The following is a 14,431-nucleotide window of genomic DNA, read 5'->3' on the forward strand; positions in this document are numbered from 1 at the left end:
TTAGTACAGTGCTCTGCACATAGTAAGCGCTCAATAAATACGATTGATTGATTGATTGATTGATTACTGTGTGCCAAGCACTGCATTAAGAGCTGGAGTAACCAAGACAATCAGGACACAGCATCCACAGGGTGGAGGGAGAACGAGCATTGAATCCCCACTTTACAGATGAGGAACTTAAGCCCAGAGAAGTTAAGTCACTTTTCCCAGGTCACCCAGCAGGAACGTGGACGAGCCAGGATTAGAACTCGGCAACTCTGATTCCCAGGCCTGTGCTCTTTCCACTAGACCACACTGCTTCTCCTCTGCTGATAGTTCTCTGATGCTTTTGCAAAGAAACTAAATATGGGGAAATCCCTCATCAATACTGTGCAAGGCTGTATCATCATCATCATCAATCGTATTTATTGAGCACTTACTGTGTGCAGAGCACTGTACTAAGCGCTTGGGAAGTCCAAGTTGGCAACATAGAGAGACAGTCCCTACCCAACAGTGGGCTCACAGTCTAAAAGGGGGAGACAGAGAACAAAACCAAACATACTAACAAAATAAAATAAATAGAATAGATATGTACAAGTAAAATAAATAAATAAATAAATAAAGAGAGTAACAAATATGTACAAACATATATACATATATACAGGGCCCACATAAACATTTAGATGTAGATGTAGATTTAGAAGGCCTCCTACTGAGAGCTCACCTCCTCCAGGAGGCCTTCCCAGACTGAGCCCCCCCACCTTCCTCTCCCCCTTCCCACCTCCCCGCCCTACCTCCTTCCCTTCCCCACAGCACCTGTATATATATCTGTACAGATTTATTACTCTATTTATTTTACTTGTACATATTTACTATTCTATTTATTTTATTTTGTTAATATGTTTTGTTTTGTCGTCTGTCTCCCCCTTCCAGACTGTGAGCCCCTTGTTGGGTAGGGACCGTCTCCTTATGTTGCCAACTTGTACTTCCCAAGTGCTTAGTCCAGTGCTCTGCACACAGTAAGCGCTCAATAAATATGATTGAATGAATGAATGAATGTACAGAAACTCTTGACTCATTTGTTAAGCGCTTACTATATGCCAGGCACTGCTGACCTCTCTCTCCACCCCACCTCACTCACTTGACACTTTGGACACTCACTGGATCTCATCATCACAATTCATTGTAAAATGTCCTACTTCATTCCAAAATACCACTCTGACCACAGCATCCTGCCACCGTTTCAGCATTCACAACCCGGGACTCAGAAGAACCTGAGTTTCAATCTCAGCTCTGCCCCTGGTCTCCTGGGTGACCTTGTGCAAGTCACTTCACTTCTCTGTGCCTCAGTTCCTTCATCTGCAAAATGGGGATTAGGACTGTGGGCCCCATGTGGGACATGGACTGTGTCCAATCTGATTGGCTTGTATCTACCCCAGCACTTAGTACAGTATCTGGCGCTTGTACATATTTAATACTCTATTTATTCCTTTATTTATTTTACTTGTACCTATCTATTCTATTTATTTTATTTTGTTAGTATGTTTGGTTTTGTTCTCTGTCTCCCCCTTTTAGACTGTGAGCCCGCTGTTGGGTAGGGACTGTCTCTATATGTTGCCAGCTTGTACTTCCCAAGTGCTTAGTACAGTGCTCTGCACACAGTAAGCGCTCAATAAATATGATTGATTGATTGGCACATAATAAGCGCTGTAATGAATACCATAAAACTCCTCCATCTATCAAATTTATTGAGTGCTATGTGCAGAGCACTGTACTAAGCACTTGGAAGAAAATAACAGAGTTGGTAGACACGTTTTCTGCCCACAGTGAGCTTACAGTCAAGAGGACTTGCAAAACTGTTCACGCTCCAAACAGATGACTCTGATCTCTAGACCACCCCTCCCTCCATTAATTCATTCATGGTTATTGAGCGTTTACTGTGTGTAGAGCACTGTACTTACTATGTGCAGAGCGCTTCATTTAACCCCAGTCGCCATGCCCCACCTAGACTCCCTGCCAACTCTCTTTTTGAGGCACAAATCCACACCCTGTTCATCTCTCTCTCCATCAACCTCACCCCATCCCTCCGTTGATCTCGTACCACCTTCATGGCTCCCTTCTTTCACTCCGGTGCTCGCGCCGCAGAGCACTGTTGATGGAAATCCGGACACTAGGCCAACTTCCACCTCTTCAAATTTGCTAAGATCTGCTATAATTCAACTCCTTTCTGTGCAAGAACAATCCATGGCAAACATCACACCTCCCTAGATGTGCGAAAGAAGGGGGAAATCACTACATTTCCCATTAGAAAGGTTTCCCTTCAGTAGGATATGCATCCCAGCTTTGCCTTTTGCTTGCTGTGTGACCTTGGGCAAGTCACTTAATTTCTCTGGCCTCAGTTTCCTCAACTACGAATGGGGCCTAAATACCGGTTCCCCTTCTTACTTAAATTTATTTATTTATCTTACTTGTAGATATCTATTCTATTCCCCATCTCCATCCCCTCCATCTTACCTCCTTCCCCTCCCCACAGCACCTGTATATATGTATATATGTTTGTACATATTTATTACCCTATTTATTTATTTATTTTATTTGTACATATCTATTCTATTTATTTTATTTTGTTAGTATGCTTGGTTTTGTTCTCTGTCTCCCCCTTTTAGACTGTGAGCCCACTGTTGGGTAGCCACTGTCTCTATGTGTTGCCAATTTGTACTTCCCAAGCGCTTAGTACAGTGCTCTGCACATAGTAAGCGCTCAATAAATACGATTGATGATGATGATGATTTTGTTAGTATGTTTGGTTTTGTTCTCTGTCTCCCCCTTCTAGGCTGTGAGCCCGCTGTTGGGTAGGGACTGTCTCTATGTGTTGCCAACTTGGACTTCCCAAGCACTTAGTACAGTGCTCTGCGCACAGTAAGCGCTCAATAAATACGATTGATTGATTGATTGATTGATTAAACTGCGAGTCCCCTGTGGGACTGTGTCAACCTGACTATCTTGTATCTACCCCAGCGCTTTAGAACAGTGCTTGACACATAGTAAGCGCTTAACAAATACTATAATAACAACAATAATAATGCGATCTTTTCTGTAAGAACTCAATCGGTTGGTAAAATAAAGCTGATTCATTCAGATAGAGCAGTAGATGGGGCTACAGTTATATAATTAGGGAATTCTGAACCAGATGCCTGCCCAGTTTTTTTTTTTTTATCTCTGCATACTCTTTCTAGGTTGTTTTTTTCCTTGAAATACAGTAGGAAGGAAACCTCACACCTCTATTGGCAAAAAGATATTCAGAACCTGTTTCCTGAGGTTCACGTCCAGCTGAGAGGGAGAAGACAGAGGAAGATGGTTCACCAAAGTTGGGAGTAAAACAGGGAGAGGCAAAAAGGCTTCACATATAGTTCATATCATTGTTATTTCCTTGGGCCAAAGCGCTGTACTAAGCACTGTGGCATACACAAGACAATCAGAATGGACACAATCCCCGTCCCACACGTGACTCATACTTTAAGAAGTCGGGAGGACAGGGGTCTTTATCCCCATTTTGCAGATGAGGAAATAGGCCCGGGGAAGTTGTTAGACCAGTGGCATCCCTGGGACTAGAATCAATCAATCGATCAATCGTATTTATTGAGCGCTTACTGTGTGCAGAGCACTAGAACTCTACACTGTAGAAGTGCTGTGGGCAGAGACTGTGTCTATTGTTATATAATACTCTCTTGAGCACTCAGTACAGTGCTTTGCACACATTAAGTGCTCAATAAATACGACTGAATGAATGAACCTAGGTCTCTTGACTCGTGGTCCCATTAGGCCGGCCTGCCTTAATGTGTGTTTTCACTCCGTGACTTAAAATGCTACAGCAAGCCCCCCTAGACTGTGAGCTCACTGTGGGCAGGGAACATGGCTACCAAATCATCATCATCATCAATCGTATTTATTGAGCGCTTACTATGTGCAGAGCACTGTACTAAGCGCTTGGGAAGTACAAATTGGCAACATATAGAGAAATCTGTTATATTCTACTCTCCCAAGCCTTTGTTGGGTAGGGACTGTCTCTATACGTTGCCAATTTGTACTTCCCAAGCACTTAGTACAGTGCTCTGCACATAGTAAGCGCTCAATAAATACGATTGATGATGATGATGATGGTCTGTGCATAATAGCTCAATAAGTACTCTTGATTGAAGTATTCTTGATTGAAAACACCTCTGCCTGGATAGGACGCAAAGAGGTGAAGAACTTGCTTACGCTTTTATTCATTCAAGCGTATTCATTGAGCGCTTACTGTGTGCAGAGCACTGTACTAAGCGCTTGGGAAGTACAAGTTGGCAACATACAGAGACGGTCCCTACCCAACAGCGGGCTCACCTTTGTGTCCTCTGCCCCCACAACAGTCCTGCAGTGAGACTTTAAGTCGGGGACGGTAACTCTCACTTTTAGCTATTTCAGACTGCATTTTATGATTACAGGATAAAGATGTTTTTGAGAAGGATGGTCAAAAAAAAATCATGGCTCCCTCTACACTTAAGTAGATAATGGGTAATAATGGTTGTATTTAGTAAGTGTCTACTCTGTGCCAAGCACTGGGGGAGAGTCAAAATAATCGGAACAGACACAGTCCCTGGACGACAATTTGTTCCCATCCTAAGCAGAAGGGAAGGCAGCTATTTTATCCCCATTTTACAGATGAGCCAACTGAGGGAAAGAAAAGTTCAATGACTTGCCCAAGGTCAACCAGCAGGCGAGTAGTGTAGCCAGCACTAGAACCCAGATCCCCTGACTCCCAGTACTGTGTTTTTTTCACATTTCATGAATTACAGCAAATGACCATCAGGCCTCAGATGATCTTTAATTAAAACTTAATAAACTTTTCCTGCTTTTTGAGTCCTGGTGCAGGGGGATTCTCTTATTTGTGGAGGTGAGAGAAGGGAGGGAATGTCACTAGAAGCATCAGGAAACCAACATAAATTGAGCAGGACATTGAACGGCTTTCCTGGTGTGAAGAATTTTTTGGACCCTCCCCTACAAATAGTTTCATTAGGTCAATGACACTTTGAGTTGAGCATATAAATACGAAGAGAAAAAGAAATACAGCTCTGCTTGCACTGATATGACCTGGAGCTTGCTGTGTACTTTTAATTTCACATAATAAAGCCACAAAGCATTTATTAAATATTTCTGCCGAAGTAACATTTGGTGTCATCTTCACTGCTCGAGCTATTGCTGTCATCACAAATAGAAGTGGTTCTAATTGACGATAACACCTCTTCAAAATCCTGTTGAAAGTTTTTTTTCAAATCCTTTCTGGGGTTCTCTTTCAAATCACTTTGGATCGCTTCGACTTCTGCTAGTTTCCACTCAAGTTCTGTAACAACAAATAATATCTTCGTATGTACATACTCAGATGAATAATATACCCAGAAATAAACCAGATGAAAAATACAATAAAAATGTCAAAGATTACATTTGGCATGGGGTAACATATCTAAGGCTATACTGGAATTCAGCTGGGAAGAAATATACTGATCTTGCAGTAAGCAAGGAAATTATTTGCCCAGATCCTCATGATCAATCAATCAATCAATCAATCGTATTTATTGAGCACTTACTGTGTGCAGAGCACTGTACGAAGCGCTGGGGAAGTACAAGTTGGCAACATATAGAGACGTTCCCTACCCAACAGTGGGCTCACAGTCTAGAAGGGGGAGACAGAGAACAGAACAAAACATATTAACAAAATAAAATAAATAGAATAGATATATACAAGTAAAATAAATAAATAAATAGAGTAATAAATATACAAACATATATACAGGTGCTGTGGGGATAAGAATAGCAGTTCAATTCCCACCTCACTTTATTAATGCACACTATTTGAAATTGTTATAGTTAGAGGCTTGTTTTTGCATCCATTTTTCCTACATAATTGTCTGCTTTAAATTTCACTTTCCAGAGGACATGAGCAACCAGTAGGCAGTAATCCACTAGACTATGGCATTGTAATTAAGAACAGAGACAGGGAAAAATTACAAGTTCCATTACCAACAGGCTATCTCTACCCAGCCTAAAAGATCATCTAGGTAATTTAGGAATGATCCAAATTGGCTGTTTCCCCAGCCCGGGTTCATTAGATAATGGCCGATTCTGCTTCCCTTTGGGCTGGCCTGCCCCAACTTGTGTCCGAGTTGCTATTATTAGTTAACAGTTAATGAAAACTGATGGGCTGGGCATCATATTGAATTTAAAATCCAAGAGTCCTCTGCCCGATGAACTCATAACCTCCATTCAACTCCTTTGGGGAACCAGACGGCTCTCCAAGGGATTAGGTATGGCTCTCCAATATCCCAGACATGCCCCTGCTGCTGAATTTATAATGAGAATAAAAACCAGGAAGAGGAGACAGAGGAAGAAGAATGAGGAAAGGAGAGGAGTCCGTCCTTTCCTCCCCCACTCTTTCTACCATTCCCAACTCCAGCCTCCTCATCCCGATCAAATCACTGGCCGCTGCGGCTGGCCTCGGAGGAGCGTTGACAAAGTGAATGAATAAACAAGGAGGTTGAGTGAGCGTTCATCCCGGCCAGGGAGCCCAATCGTCTTTGAAAAACTTCCAATAAAAACGACACGGTTGATTTTTCCAGCCAACCACACAACTGTCAAATAAATCAATTCAACCCGCCGAACGGTTCCTTTTCAAGTACGTGCCAGCATGGCAAAATGTATATTTAGTGTAGTCGTTTTCATCCTGATGGAAAAGGGCTGTGTCGTAAATCATTCTGGGGTCCCAAGGAGCATTATCGGGCAGTAACCGAGACATTACTACATTAAAACAAAAACAAAAAAGAACCCAGTACTTTTTTTTACACCCGAATGAGAAATGACATTTTAAAAATAATGCTTTCACACACATTTTCATCAGCATTACCTTCTAGTTTGAGATTTATTCCTCCACATTCATTAATGCCAATGAACTTGCCTTTGATCTGACCATTTTTATAGATGAAAATTGTGGGTAAGCAGGTGTCATGGTAGTGTTCAATACAGCTATCCACGATGGCTTTAAGAAATTTGGTTTCTGGAAACTTTCTTGCTAGGAGACTGAGGTGCTGATTAAGCAACGAACACATGGGGATGCTAAAAACGACAGATGCAAAAGAACAACTCGGCATTATGCAAAAAAAGCGGAAACCTTGTGAAAACAAAGCTTAGAAAAAGTTACTTGAGCACTTAAAAAAGAATAATCTCTAAAGGGATTCAAAGTACTTCCAGTAAGTCCCCAAAGTGAATATCTCAGTATGGGGGTGGTTTACAGACCGCACCCCATCCCCAAAAGATGTGCAGTGTGGCTCAGTGGAAAGACCCCGGGCTTTGGAGTCAGAGGTCATGGGTTCAAATCCCGGCTCCGCCACTTAGCTGTGTGACTTTGGGCAAGTCACTTCACTTCTCTGTGCCTCAGTTACCTCATCTGGAAAATGGGGGTTAAGTCTGTGAGCCCACGTGGGGCAACTTGATTACCTTGTATCTACCCCAGCGCTTAGAACAGTGCTTTGCATATAGTAAGTGCTTAATAAATGCTATTGTTATTATTATTATTATTATTATTATTATTATTATTATTATTATTATTATTATTATTATTATTATTATGTGGACCCCAGGGAGAAGTCTGGCATTATCTGCTATGGACACCAAGCTCCACAAACCCCAACCCCGATGTTTCACCCCTTCGCTGCAGGTAAATCAAGTTCCTCCCTGCCACCTTTCCCCCTCCCTTTCTGAGCAGGGATCCACCTCCCATTTCTCCACTGTCCCCTCTCCCCCAACCACGCTCCAGCTCTTTCTGTTTCTTTTTGGAAGTCAGTGCCACGTGAGCACCACCCCCATTCCCCTTTCCACTTGCCACCCCATCTCTCCACCCACACCCCAGTGGTTCGGAAAACAGCCCTGGACCCTGGCGGAGGGGATGGCCCACGTTTGGAGAGTGGAAGACAGGCCGGAAAACTCTACAAATGACCGGATGCCAGGATGGTAAAAATTATGGTATTTGTTAAGCACCAGGCACTGTACTAAGTGCTGGGGTAGAGACGAGCAAATCGGGTTGGGCACAGTCCCTGTCTCATGTGGGGCTCACGGTCTTGTTCCCCAATTGACAGCTGAGGTAACTGAGGTCCAGAGAAGCAAAGTGACTTGTCCAAGGTCACACAGCAGACAAGTGCGGAGCTGGGATTAGAACCCGTGACCTTCTAACTCCCAAGCTCATGCTTTATCCACTAACCCATGCTGCTTCTCAGCCGGCTGGGTTTTCCCCCCTCTCTCTCCCTGGCTGGCTCCAACCTTCTTCCCCGGCTGGATGCCCGAGCTCTGCGGTCCCCGGGGTCACCCTTCTTCTGCCAACCCTATTCCAGGATTCCGCTTGGTTACTGTTCCTGGCCTCTAAGGGTCCTCCCGTTTCCCTTCCAGGCAGGGGGGCTTCCAGCTGGGCCCAATGATACCACCATCCCTGTGCTTCTCTGCCCCTCCTCCCTCCGATTGGAAACTTCCCGCTAGCCATCGGCCCCGGACTGGCCAGCTCTTCAGGGCGAGGGCCACTACCAGACTCCATAGCACTGGACTGGCCACTCCGCTGGAGGCCGAGAGGCCAGAGGGGACTGGGCTCCATATGCTGGAGAGGGATGGGAGAGAGTTGGTCGCAACCAATTGGTGGCCAAAGTCCTTGAAACTGCCCTTCTCCTGTTGGGTCTCCCTGAATTTGCAGAGGGCCTGACCCAAACGGGTGCCCTCACCCTAGGGTGCGGGACAGCCAGGAATCCCCGGGTCTTCCCCAAGCACCAAAGAACATCAAGGTGGGTGGCACATTTCACTGAGAACTGCGACAGATTAAGGGTGTCAGGGACCGAGGAAGGCCAGGTAGAGGGGCAGAGGGGAGGGAAAAGAAAATATGTCGGGAGATGCGGAGACCACCTGGCCTAGTGAAATCAGTCAATCAATCAATCAATCGTATTTATTGAGCGCTTACTATGTGCAGAGCACTGTACTAAGCACTTGGGAAGTACAATTTGAAATGCGTAGGGGACTAGGTTGCAGAGCTCTACCACGGGCCTCCTGTGCCTCCGTTTCTTCAAATGTAAAAATAGATGGGAAGCCCCCATGTAGCTCAGGGATTGAGTCTCCACTGATTATATCGTATCTACCCCATGCTTAGCACTTAGTGGCCACTTAACAATACCAGAGTTATTAAGTGGATGTTCTTTTACCTCTGTGGGGCTGCCACTCTGCCAGCTGTCTGAAAAGCAGAGCTGTGCTTTGTGCCAGTTAGAGCTTGGGGCCCGGTAGGAGAGGGGTGGTGCAATGGAAAGAAAGGGATATCGTGGATCTGGCCGCCCATTAAAACCTTGGGGTTTGATCCTGGGCCGATCTGGGTGCGGATCACTCGTCTTCCAACAGCGGGGGAACAAACGGACTGCGACTTGAAGCCCCGCTCAAGCGTGCGTTCGGGCTACACATCTGGTTTCTCAAAAACGGCAGCCGGTTGTTTGACATTCTGATTTTTCTGCTGAAGGGGCACTGCCACATTTAGGTTTCAAGTCGTGAGGTGACTGAAAAGAGTCTCGGGAAACAATCTGCTGGGCTTTATGTTTCTATTTTTTTTTCCACTGATAAACCCGATAGGTTCAAAATTTGCATCTGCCCTTCAAGGAAATCTGTCACAAAACATTTTGCTTCTGGGCAGGAATTTCAACATGGATTGTCTATAGTAAAGTTAGGGGGGTTTTGTTGTTGTTTACAAGCAAACAGATCTTTCTTAAAACACAATATGTATCCTAAATCTAAAATCAATTGATTTCATTTTCCCACCCTCGTGTTCCCTCAAGAATGAAAGGAAACTGGGAGGAATCAGTGAATATCAATAGAATAGTAATTACCTTGTCCGATACAGATGAATCACGACCCACAGATCACTTTCGGCATTTGTGACTTCTCTGACATACTGATTGCCTGAAATCTCTCTCAGTTCCCCAAATTTTTGTCTTTTCTGAAGAGCTTTCCACTCTTGCATCCTTCTTTGTCTAATGAACCAATGGAAGCGTAAAGTAACTATTACAATCCTGCTCAGAAGATTCTCTGACTTCATGACTAAACATTTTAAAAAATAACTAAGAACTAAGTGTTTACTAACATGATCTTACCAGGCCTGGCTTCATTTTAACCTGCTTTTAGGTTAAAACGGTGCGCTGTGTCAGAAAGCATTTTATGATGGCGAAGACAGTATGGTTTTTAGAGGAATATAAGTATTTGGGCCCCAGGGAAACAAAGTAACTGCCTTATGAGGGTGATTATACACATGATGGTGAGCATGTTTTTCATTTCCACTGAGGGAGGGCAAATTGAAGAACAAAGGAATGGGTTTCAAATGCAGGAGAGATTTTAGTGGGAAGATGAAGCTAGGAAGATAAGTGCTAGATGTACTGCACTGGGCCATCATCAATCATCATCAATCGTATTTATTGAGCGCTTACTATGTGCAGAGCACTGTACTAAGCGCTTGGGAAGTACAAATTGGCAACATATAGAGACAGTCCCTACCCAACAGTGGGGCCATGAGGGTTTGCTTAGATTTGCCTTTCACTCCCTCCCCAGACCCGCCTGAAAACCAGCCTAGGTTCTGCTGTAAACACAGAAAGAGAGCCTTACTGTACCTATACACTTCAAGTGCTTTCATATCTTCCTCATCGAATTCATCTTCCGCTTCTTCTAACTGCGTTAAGGACATTCTTTCATAGGGTTTAACTGGATGTGTGACAAGCCAAAAGAAAATAGGTTAATCCCCAATTAGACCAAGAGGGAGCCAGATCTCACGCCCATCCCACGGCAAGTATGCGGTGGTATCCAGCGCTTAATAAATGCCATCATTATTAGGTGCAGAAAACAGTGCCCAAAGGGGCATAACTCTAATCTGCCAGGCTTACTTTTGCCTGCTCCACCCAGCCTAAAAAATGCTTCAGAGCATTCTTGTCCCATAACCATGGATGGCTAATGCGATCCATATTTGGGAGAAAAGATCACAACTGTATAATAAGCTCAAAACATATGGAATGATCATAATGATTTGGTATCTGAGTAGAATTAAGTTCTTTTTAGGGAATTTACAGAGTATTCATCCAAATCAGAGGAGACCCTTTTTCCTTCCTTTCGAAGGAAACATTGTTGAAGTGAATATGTCAGCTGGGTCTCCCTTCATGCGGGGTTTTGCAGGAAAGACAACTCTCACGTTCTAAGGGAAAACTGGGCGTTCAAGCAATTCGACTGTACCCATTGCTTCCTTCTGTAAACGTAAAACCATTTCTTCCGTTTCGTCCTTTGTTTCTTCTTTAGGGGGAAGGATCCCAAAGTTTCTTAATACATCGTTCCACTCTGTATCTTCATTGGGATCCTACTTTGAAAATGAAAAAGCTATCACCTGATTGATCCAGTGCAGATTAAGACTTTCTCCCCCATGGGGCTCAGCTGATTTGAAACTACCAAAGTACTCCTTTTAGCAACAGTTAAAACATAATTTTAGCATTTTAAATGCTTTACCAATCAAAAACAGGGGGTTTTGTTTACATTTATTCTCTCTAAATGTCGATTAGCACACAAAAATATCTTAAATATTTCTTAAATATCTTAAATATCAAAAATATCTTTAAAAAATAGTACTTATTTTTTAAAATATACAAACTAATTTTTTACAATTTCACAGCAAGAGAAATGATATATTCATTGATAGTGATACTATCAGTTGCTCCTTCCAGTAATACCCCTCCAACCCCCTCCCGCCCAAACTATGTCCTATTCCTTTTCCATTTCTTCTAATTTCTCTTCCCCTCCCTCCTAGCAAACCCAGGCATGGTTCTAATCAACCACAACTTTACTAGATAACCTGATAATAATAATAATTTTGGAATTTACTAGACCCATACTATGGGCTAAGCACAGGGAGAGATCCAAGATAATCCAGGGCTCACAATCAAAAAGGGAAGGTGCTCAAGGATCATAGCGCCATTTTACAAACGAGGCAACTATTTCATTTCGCTTTGTTCGAGGCTTCTTAAAGGGGTGTAGGTTAGGCCCTTGGCCTTGGTAAAAGTCAAATCAATCAATCAATCAATCAATCGTATTTATTGAGCGCTTACTGTGTACAGAGCACTGTACTAAGTGCTTGGGAAGTACAAGTTGGCAACATATAGAGACGGTCCCTACCCAACAGTGGGCTCACAATCTAGAAGGGGGAGACAGAGAACAAAACACATTAACAAAATAAAATAAATAAATAATCCTGGTTTGACCGCTTGCCTGCAGTGTGACCTTGGGCAAGTCACAAAACTGCTCTTGGTATCAGTTTCTTCATCTGTAAAATGAGGATGAAATGCCTATTCTCCTTCTTCCACTTAGATTGTGTGCCCCACTTGGGCAGGGATTTTATCTGATCTGATTATCCTGACACCACTCAAATGCTTACCACAGTGCTTGGCATATAGTAATCGCTTACAAATCAATAAAGAGTATTTATTGAGGGCTTTCTGCATGCAGAGCACTGTATCAAGCTCTTGGGAGAGTACAGTATAATTGTTGGTACACATATTCCATGCCCGCAATGAGTTTACAGCCTAGAGGAAGGGAAGCAGCACGGATTAATGGATAGAGCCTGGGCTCGGGAATCAGGAGGCCAGGGATTCTAATCCCAGCTCTGCCAATTGTCTGTTGTGTGGCCTTGTTCAAGTCACTTCACTTCACTTCTTTTTAGACTGTGAGCCCACTGTTGGGTAGGGACTGTCTCTATATGTTGCCAACTTGTACTTCCCAAGCGCTTAGTACAGTGCTCTGCACACAGTAAGCGCTCAATAAATACGATTGATGATGATGATGATGGGCTTCGGTTACCTCATCTGGAAAACGGGAATGAAGACTGTGAGCTCCATGTGGGACAGGAACTGTGTCCAACCTGATTCACTTGTATCTATCCAGTGCTTAGAACAGTGCTTGGCACATAGTAAGCACTTAACAAATACTATATTATTATTATTATTATTTTTGTAGAGGTGAAGAAAAACTCCAAACACTACAACTCTAATTCTTCCTTGTTATTATGATTAGTTAGGGCAGTGTTGGGGTCCCGGGGAGATAGATGGGTGGGTCCGATTTTTCAATTAAATAATAATAATGATGGTATCCTCCCTTCAAGGCCCTACTGAGAGCTCACCTCCTCCAGGAGGCCTTCCCAGACTGAGCCCCTTCCTTCCTCTCCATCCCCCTCATCTTACCTCCTTCCCTTCCCCACAGCACCTGTATATATGTATATATGTTTGTACATATTTATTACTCTATTTATTTACATATCTATTCATTTTATTTTGTTAGTATGTTTGGTTTTGTTCTCTGTCTCCCCCTTTTAGACTGTGAGCCCACTGTTGGGTAGGGACTGTCTCTAGCTTAGTACAGTGCTCTGCACACAGTAAGTGCTCAATAAATACGATTGATTGATTGATTGATTGATTAAGCACTTCCTATATGCCAGGCATTGCACTAAATACTGAGGTGGACACAAGCAAATTGGGTTGGACACAGTCCATTGCCCCACGTGGGGCTCACAGTCTCAATCCCCGTTTGACAGAGGAGGGTACTGAGGCCCAGAGAGGTGAAGTCACCCACCCAAGCTCACACAGCAGACAAGTGGAATTAGAACCCATGACCTTCTAATTAGAACCCATTAAAAGCAGAATACTCTTCCCTTGCCTTGCTCCTCTCCCCTCACACCTCGTACCAAAGGGGATCATCCCTCTTTCCCCCCAAACCCCTGAGAACGTGGGGCACGACGGGTCCTTGTCCGCCCCAGGCCAGGGCCGTCACCTGCATCGTCCCGGTCTCTGACAAGGAGGGTCTCCAGCCGCCCCTTCCCCGCTGGAAATGGTGAGGTTGAGGCAAGCGAGAAACCCTAAGGCCTCAACCGTTTAAAACCGTTTAGAATTGTCAGGAAAACAGTGGGTGGGTGGAAGGCACGCGCTAATAATAATAATGACGGTATTTGTTAAGCGCTTACTATGTGCCGAGCACCGTTCTAAGCACTGGAGGAGATACAGGGTAATCAGGTTGTCCCACGTGGGGCTCACAGTCTTAATCCCCATTTTACAGATGGGGAAACTGAGGCACAGAGTAGTGAAGTGACTTCCCAAAGTCACAGAGCTGACAGTTGGCGGAGCCGGGATTAGAACCCATGACCTCTGTCTCCCAAGCCCGGCCTCTTTCCACCGAGCCACGCTGCTTCGCCTGGCCAGACCTTGGCCAGAGGCGCGAAACTTTTAAGAAGCGTCCCCAGGCGCTGTTTCAAATCTCGTTTCCGCGTTTAAACACCACACGTCAGAAGCCAAATGTGCGGCCTAGTGGAAGAGCACGGGGCCCTGGATTC

General features: G+C 44.0%; 1 protein-coding gene across 2 annotated transcripts; it reads right to left on the minus strand.

The window, feature by feature from the left end:
- Positions 1–5,079: 5,079 nt before the first annotated feature.
- Positions 5,080–13,977, minus strand: PDCL2 (phosducin like 2). Of its 2 annotated transcripts, none has more exons than XM_038769306.1 (6): positions 13,876–13,977; positions 11,299–11,419; positions 10,686–10,776; positions 9,912–10,055; positions 6,914–7,122; positions 5,080–5,356 (listed from the first exon to the last, which is right to left on the minus strand). In XM_038769306.1, the coding sequence occupies exons 1-6, from the start codon at positions 13,879–13,881 to the stop codon at positions 5,160–5,162; spliced, it is 768 nt and encodes a 255-aa protein (XP_038625234.1). In that variant the 5' UTR covers positions 13,882–13,977; the 3' UTR covers positions 5,080–5,159. The 2 variants fall into 2 exon arrangements, with proteins under 2 accessions (XP_038625234.1, XP_038625235.1); XM_038769307.1 differs by having other exon boundaries at positions 11,299–11,422; positions 13,876–13,971.
- Positions 13,978–14,431: the final 454 nt, after the last annotated feature.

This window comes from Tachyglossus aculeatus, chromosome X5 (assembly GCF_015852505.1).
Source record: "Tachyglossus aculeatus isolate mTacAcu1 chromosome X5, mTacAcu1.pri, whole genome shotgun sequence".
NCBI classification, from domain to species: Eukaryota; Metazoa; Chordata; class Mammalia; order Monotremata; family Tachyglossidae; genus Tachyglossus; species Tachyglossus aculeatus.